Source organism: Oenanthe melanoleuca, chromosome 2 (assembly GCF_029582105.1).
Source record: "Oenanthe melanoleuca isolate GR-GAL-2019-014 chromosome 2, OMel1.0, whole genome shotgun sequence".
NCBI lineage: Eukaryota > Metazoa > Chordata > Aves > Passeriformes > Muscicapidae > Oenanthe > Oenanthe melanoleuca.
In genome coordinates, this window is record NC_079335.1 from 710,224 (window position 1) to 718,019 (window position 7,796).

The following is a 7,796-nucleotide window of genomic DNA, read 5'->3' on the forward strand; positions in this document are numbered from 1 at the left end:
GAAAATAAAATGATAAGGGGAGAAAATTGTTATTAAAGCAAAGGATAAAGAAATAAATCAGAGAATGAAGGGATAAAGCAGAGGATAAAGAGATAAAGCAGAGAATGAAAGGATAAACCAGAGGATAAAGAGATAAAGAAGAGGATAAAGAAATAAAATAGAGAATAAAGGAATAAAGCAGAGAATAGAGAGATAAAGTAGAGAATAAAACGGGTCTGAGGCACCCCAGGGACCCCAACCCAGGAGGTCCCAACCCCCACCCTGGGCCAGGACCCCCCCCCCCCCCCACCCCATGGTAACAGTGACATCCCAGTGGGATCCCCCAGGAATTGGGGGAAAATCCCAGAAATCCTTTACTGGCAGGATAATAACGGGGTGGAATTCCAGCTTTCCAGGGGGAGTTTTGGGGGAAGGAAGGATCCTTCTGATCCTGATCCCATGGGAGGTGCAGTGGGATCCCCTGATCCTGATCCCAAGGGAGGTGAAGGTGGGGACACCAAACTTTTGGGGACACTAAGCCCTCAGTGACTCCAAACCCTTGGGGACACCAGACCCTCAGTGACACCAAACCCTCAGTGACACCAAACCTTTGGGGACACCAAATCCTTGGGGACACCAAACCCTCAGTGACTCCAAACCCTTGGTGACACCAAACCTTTGGGGACACCAAACCTTTGGTGACACCAAACCCTTGGGGACACCAAACCCTTGGGGACACCAAACCTTTGGAGACACCAAACCCTCAGTGACACCAAACCTTTAGGGACACCAAACCCTGGGTGACACCAAATTCTTGGGGACACTAAACCCTCAGTGACATGAAACCCTTGGGGACACCAAACCTTTGGTGACACCAAATCCTTGAGGACACCAAACCCTGAGTGACACCAAACCTTTGGGGATACCAAACCTTTGGGGACACCAAATCCTGGATGACACCAAACCCTAAGTGACACCAAACCCTTGGGGACACCAAACCCTTGGATGACACCAAACCCTTGGATGACACCAAACCCTGGGTGACACCAAGCCCTGTGTGACACCAAATCCTCAGTGACACCAAACCCTTGGGGACATCAAACCCTCAGTAACATCAAACCCTTGATGACACCAAACCCTTGAGGATACCAAACCTTTGGTGACACCAAATTTTTGGGGTCAGCAAGCCTTTGGTCAAGACCAAACCCTCACCTGACCAGGTGAGACCCAGCAGGAAAAGCAGATCTGGAGCAGGCAGAGAGCAAAGCCAAACTCTTGAAACACACGGACTCAGGGTGGGGATGGGGGAAGGGGGGCAGTTTTTGGGGTGGGATTTGGGATTTTGGGGTTTCCCCCCGGGCCGTGCCGGGATGGACGGACGGACAGACGGATGGAGCCCGTCAGGAGCCCGGGCAGGTGGGACCTGGGGGGATCAGTGCAGCCGAGGGCAGGAGCCATAAAGTGCAGCGAAGCTTCCTGGAGCTTCCTGGGGGGCTCCAGTGTCCAGGGGGGGGACATGGGGACACTGTGACACCGGGGGGACACGGCTCAGGAAGGACCAGCAGCACCAGGGCAGGGCTGGGTCCCTTCCCGGTTCTGTTCCTGGTTCTATTCCCAGTGCCAGTCCCAGGGCTGGTTCCAATCCCAGTTCCTTTCCTGGTGCCAGTCCCGGGGCTGGGTCCTTTCCCGGTTCTGTTCCTGGTTCTGTTCCTGGTTCCATTCCCGGTGCCAGTCCCAGGGCTGGTTCCATTCCCAGTTCCTTCCTGGTGCCAGTCCCGGGGCTGGTTCCATTCCCAGTTTCTCTCCTGGTGCCAGTCCCAGGGCTGGTTCCATTCCCAGTTTCTTTCCTGGTGCCAGTCCTGGGGCTGGTTCCATTCCCAGTTTCTTTCCTGGTGCCAGTCCTGGGGCTGGTTCCATTCCCGGTTCCATTCCCAGTTCCAGTCCTAGGGCTGGTTTCGTTCCCAGTTCCTCTCCTGGTGCCAGTCCCGGGGCTGGTTCTGCTCCCAATTCTGGTGCTGGTTCAGGAATTCACCCAGGATTCCAGCTGGAATTCCAGGATTTCACTCAGAAATCCAGCCCAAAATTCCAGTCCTGGGGCTGGTTCCACTCCCAGTTCCTTCCTGGTGCCAGTCCCAGGGCTGGTTCCACTCCCAGTTCCATTCCCAGTGCGAGTTCTGGTGCTGGTTCCATTCCCAGTCCCATTCCTGTTCCTGGTTCGGATCACAGTCTCGTTCCCGTTCCCGGTTCCGTTCCCAGTCCCGTTGCTGGTTCTGTTCCCGGTGCCGGTTCCGTTCCCAGTCCCGTTGCTGGTTCTGTTCCCGTTCCCGGTTCCGTTCCCAGTCCCGTTGCTGGTTCGGTTCCCGGTGCTGGTTCTGGTGCCGGTTCCGTTCCCGGTGTCTCGGATCCCGGCGGGAATCTCACATGCACATCACCTGCGGCCTGCAACCAAACACAGCGAGGGCTCACCTGGCTGTGCTGCAGCCACGCCCACCTGTCACACCCACGCCACACTCACACCCAGCCACACCCATCTGCCACGCCCATGACACACCCACACCCAGCCACACCCATCTACCCCACCCATGACACACCCACACCCAGCCACACACATCTGCCACGCCCATGACACACCCACACCCACACCCACCTGTCCCACCCATGACACACCCACACCCAGCCCACCATGCCCCGCCCATGCCACGCCCATGCCCCGCCCATGACACACCCACACCCAGCCCACCATGCCACTCCCACCTGCCCTGCCCATGACACACCCACACCGACCCATGCCTCACCCACCCACGCCCAGCCCCACCCACATCTACCCATGCCACACCCATGCCCTGCCCCACCCAGCCACGCCCATGCCACACCCATGCCACACCCACACCCCCCTATGCCTCACCCAGCCCTGCCCACACCCCATTCAGCCCCACCCACGCCCCGCCCATGCCCACTCCTCCCAGTCCCTCCAAGTCCCACCCCAGCCCCACCCACACCGCCAAACACCCACCAACCCCACCCTGCCCCACCCATCCCAGCCCACGCCCATCCTTCCCCACCCACACCCACACCAGCCCCACCCATGCCACACCCAGCCCTGCCCATGCCCCACCCACACCCACCCCACGTCCACCCTGCCCCACCCATACCCCACCCAGGCCCATCGACACCCACCTGCCCTGCCCATGCCCCACCTACCCCAGCTGAGCCCCACCCAGCCCCTCCCCTGCCCCACCCACACCCCACCCTGCCACACCCACCCCCATCCACACCCACCTTGCCTGCCCATGCCCCACTTAGCACAGCCCCACCCTGCCACACCCAGCCCTGCCCACGCTCCATCTATTCCCACCCAGCCACGCCTCAGCCACGCCCATGCCCCACCCACCCACACCCCTGAAGTTCTGGGGGATCCCCCTGGGAACGCCCCTTCGAATTTTGGGGAATCCCCTTGGGAATACCCCCCGGAATTCTGGGGAATCCCCTTGGTAATACCGCCTGGAATTCTGGGGAATCCCCTTGGGAACACCCCTTCGAATTTTGGGGAATCCCCTTGGGAATACCCCTGGAATTCTGGGGAAACCCCTTGGTAATACCGCCTGGAATTCTGGGGAATCCCCTTGGGAATGCCCCTGGAATTCTGGGGAATCCCCCTGGGAACACCCCTTCGAATTTTGGGGAATCCCCTTGGGAATACCCCCCGGAATTCTGGGGAATCCCCTTGGGAATAGCCCCTGGAATTCTGGGGAATCTCTTTGGGAATGGCCCCTGGAATTCTGGGGAATCCCCTTGGGAATGCCCCCTGGAATTCTGGGGAATCCCCTTGGGAATGCACCTGGAATTCTGGGGAATCTCTTTGGGAATGGCCCCTGGAATCTTGGGCAGTTCCCTCAGAGCTCCCAGCCCCGCCCAGCCCCGCCCTGCCCACCTGTCCCCCTCGATGCCGCCGCCCTCGGGGTCGCCGCTGCCGCCCGTGCCGGTGTCGGTGTCGGTGTCGCCCAGGTCCATGTCCAGCTCGTTCCCGGTGTCCGGCCGGGTGTAGCCACTGCGGGAAAAGGGGGCTGGAATTTTGGGGAATCCCCTCGGGAATATCCCTTTGGAATTCTGGGCAAACGCCTCAGAACTCCTCTAGAATTTTGGGGAACCCCCCTTAGAACAGCTCCTGGAATTCCAAAGAACTCCCTCAGGAATAACCCCCAGAATTCCAGGGAATCCCCTCAGGAAAACCCCCAGAATTCCAGGGAATCCCCCCGCAGAATTCTTCGGAATTCCCTTACAAATACCCCTGGAATCCCAGGGAATTCCCTCAGAAATAACCTCCCCAGCATCCCCCAGAATTCCAGGGAATTCTCTAAGGAACATCCCCTAGAATTCCAGGGAATTCCCTTAGAAACACCTCCCAGAATTCCAGGGAATTCCCTTAGGAACACCTCCCAGAATTAATGGAAATTCCCTTGCGAACACCACCCAAATAATTTCAAGAATACCCTCGGAATTCCGGGGAATCCCCCCTCAGAATTCCAGAGAATCCCCTCAGGAATTCTCTTAGAAATACCCCTGGAATCCCAGTGAATCCCCTCGGGAATTTCCTTAGAATTCCAGGAAATCCTTTTGGGAATAACTTCCAGAATCCCAGGGAATCTCCTCAGAAACACCCCCAGAATCCCAGGGAATCCCCTCTGGAATCCCCTCAGGAATAAACCCCAGAATTCCAAGGAATCCGCCCCAGAATTCCAGGGAATCCTTTTGGGAATCTCCCCCAGAATCCCAGGGAATCCCCTCAGAAATCCCCTTAGGAATCCCCTCAGGAATCCCCCCCCCCCCCCCGCAGAATTCCTGGGAATCCCCTCAGGATTTCCACCCCAGAATTCCTGGGAATCCCCTCAGGATTTCCGCCCCCGAATTCCGAGGAATCCCCTCAGGATTTCCCCCCCCGAATTCCCGGGAATCCCCTCAGGAATCCCCCCAGAATTCCAGGAAATCCCCTCAGGAATCCCCCCCCCCTCGAATTCCGGGGAATCCCCTCAGGAATCCCCTCAGGAATCCCCCCACCGAATTCCTGGGAATCCCCTCAGGAATAACCCCCAAAATTCCAGGTAATGTCCCTCAGAATCCCCTCAGGAATCCCCCCCCCCAGAACTCCTGGGAATCCCCTCAGGATTTCCACCCCTGAATTCCGGGGAATCCCCTCAGGAATCCCCCCCAAATTCCCGGGAACCCCCTCAGAAATCCCCCCCAGAATTCCCAGGAATCCCCTCAAGAATCCCCCCCAGAATTCCCGGGAATCCCCTCAGGAATCCCCCCCAGAATTCCCGGGAATCCCCTCAGGAATCCCCCCCTGAATTCCTGGGAATCCCCTCAGGATTTCCGCCCCCGAATCCCCTTAGGAATCCCCTCAGGAATCTCCCCAGAATCCCCTCAGGAATAACCCCCAAAATTCCAAGTAATGTCCCTCAGAATCCCCTCAGGAATCCCCTCCCGAATTCTGGGGAATCCCCTCAGGAATCCCCTCAGGAATACCCCCCAGAATTCCAGGGAACCCCCTCAGAAATCCACCCCAGAATCCCAGGGAATCCCCTCAGGAATAACCCCCAAAATTCCAGGTAATGTCCCTCAGAATCCCCTCAGGAATCCCCTCCCGAATTCCGGGGAATCCCCTCAGGAATCCCCCCAGCATTCCCAGGAATCCTCTCAGGATTTCCACCCCCGAATTCCTGGGAACCCCCTCAGGAATCCCCCCAGCATTCCCAGGAATCCCCTCAGGAATCCCCCCAGAATCCCAGGAATCCCCCCAGATCCCGGCACCTGATGGAGCGGCAGGTGAAGAAGACGATCCTCTTGAGGCGCTTGTTGTAGAAGAAGTAGTTGAAGGACCAGAGGCTGCCGTCCTCCCCGAACGGGTCCGAGGCCAGGTCGGGGTTGTAGCTGGGACGGGAGGGAAGGCGGGAATTCCAGGGGTGGGAATTCCAGGGGTGGGAATTACAGGGGTGGGAATTCCAGGGGTGGGAATTCCAGGGGTGGGAATTCCAGGAATTGGGAATTCCAGAGGGGATGGGAATTCCAGAGAAACTGAGAATTCCAGAGGAGCTGAGAATTCCAGAGGGGTTGGGAATTCCAGAGGGGCTGGGAATTCTCAGGAATTAGGAATACCAGAGGGGTTGGGAATTCCAGAGGAGATGAGAATTCCAGAGAGGTTGAGAATTATTAGGAATTCCAGAGGGGCTGGGAATTCCAGAGTTAGGAATTTCCAGGGTTAGGAATTCCAGAGGGACTGGGAATTCCAGAGAAATTGGGAATTCCAGAGGGGATGGGAATTCCAGGGGTTGGGAATTCAGGAATTGGGAATTCCCAGGGGTTGGGAATTCCAGAGGGGTTGGGAATTCCAGAGAAACTGAGAATTCCAGAGGAGCTGAGAATTCCAGAGGGGTTGGGAATTCCAGAGGGGCTGGGAATTCTCAGGAATTAGGAATGCCAGAGGGGTTGGGAATTCCAGAGGAGATGAGAATTCCAGAGAGGTTGAGAATTATTAAGAATTCCAGAGGAGTTGGGAATTCCAGAGGGGTTGGGAATTCCAGAGGGGATGGAAATTCTCAGGAACTGGGAATTCCAGAGGGGTTGGGAATTCCAGAGGGGTTGGGAATTCCAGAGGTTGGGAATTCCAGAGTTGAGAATTTCAGAGGGGATGGGAATTCCAGAGGGGTTGGGAATTCCAGGAATTGGGAATTTCAGAGGGGTTGGGAATTCCAGAGAAATTGGGAAATCCTAAAATTCAGTGGGAAAAGTTGGAATTCCCCAGAAAATTTTGGAACTGCCCAGGAAAGGCCATAGCCTCTTGAGAAAGGCCGGAATTCCCAGGAAATCCTGGATTCCCAGGAAATCCCAGAATCCCCTATGAAATCCCAGAATTCCCAGAAAATCCCAGAATTCCCCATGACATCCCAGAGTGCCCATAACATTCCATAATTCCCAGGAATCCCCGCAGTTCCCATGACATCCCAGAATTCCCACGGCATCCCAGAATTCCTATGAATTCCCAGAATTCCCAGGAATCCCTGCAGTTCCCATGACATCCCAGAGCTCCCATGACCTCTCAGAATCCCCAGTAAACCCCAGAATTCCCAGTAAACCCCAGAATTCCCAGTAAACTCCAGAATTCCCAGTAAACCCCAGAATTCCCAGTAAACCCCAGTGCCCCCAGTAAACCCCAGTGCCCCCAGTAAACCCCAGAATTCCCAGTAAACCCCAGTGTCCCCAGTAAACCCCAGTGCCCCCAGTGCCCCCAGTAAAGCCCAGTGCCCCCAGGAATTCCCAGTGCCCCCAGTGCTCCCAGTAAAGCCCAGTGCCCCCAGGAATTCCCAGTGCCCCCAGTACAGCCCAGTGCCCCCAGTATCCCCAGTAAACCCCAGTGTCCCCAGTGCCCCCAGTACAGCCCAGTGCCCCCAGTGCCCCCAGTGTCCCCAGTACAGCCCAGTGCCCCCAGTGTCCCCAGTACAGCCCAGTGCCCCCAGTACAGCCCAGTGCTCCCAGTACAGCCCAGTGCCCCCAGTGCCCCCAGTGCCCCCAGTACAGCCCAGTGCCCCCAGTGCCCCCAGTACAGCCCAGTGCCCCCAGTGCCCCCAGTACAGCCCCCAGTGCCCCCAGTGCCCCCAGTACCCCCAGTATCCCCAGTAAACCCCAGTGCCCCCAGTGTCCCCAGTGCCCCCAGTGCCCCAGCCCCACCTGTAGATGTCACACTCGGCCAGGCAGATCTCCTCGTCCACCGCGTCCCACAGCAGCGGCTTCAGCGCCTTGAAATCCTCGCGCACGGCCGAGAA

General features: G+C 57.3%; 1 protein-coding gene across 1 annotated transcript in view; it reads right to left on the reverse strand.

Moving 5' to 3' along the window:
- Positions 1-1,236: 1,236 nt before the first annotated feature.
- Positions 1,237-7,796, reverse strand: part of MAF1 (MAF1 homolog, negative regulator of RNA polymerase III) — a 10,080-nt gene continuing 3,520 nt past the window's right edge. Inside the window, 4 exon segments of the mRNA XM_056485849.1 lie at positions 1,237-2,418; positions 3,911-4,027; positions 5,788-5,907; positions 7,702-7,796. The exon segment at positions 7,702-7,796 is cut by the window's right edge and continues 304 nt beyond it. Of these exon segments, the coding sequence (XP_056341824.1) occupies positions 2,397-2,418; positions 3,911-4,027; positions 5,788-5,907; positions 7,702-7,796 (354 nt within the window). The 3' untranslated portion in view covers positions 1,237-2,396.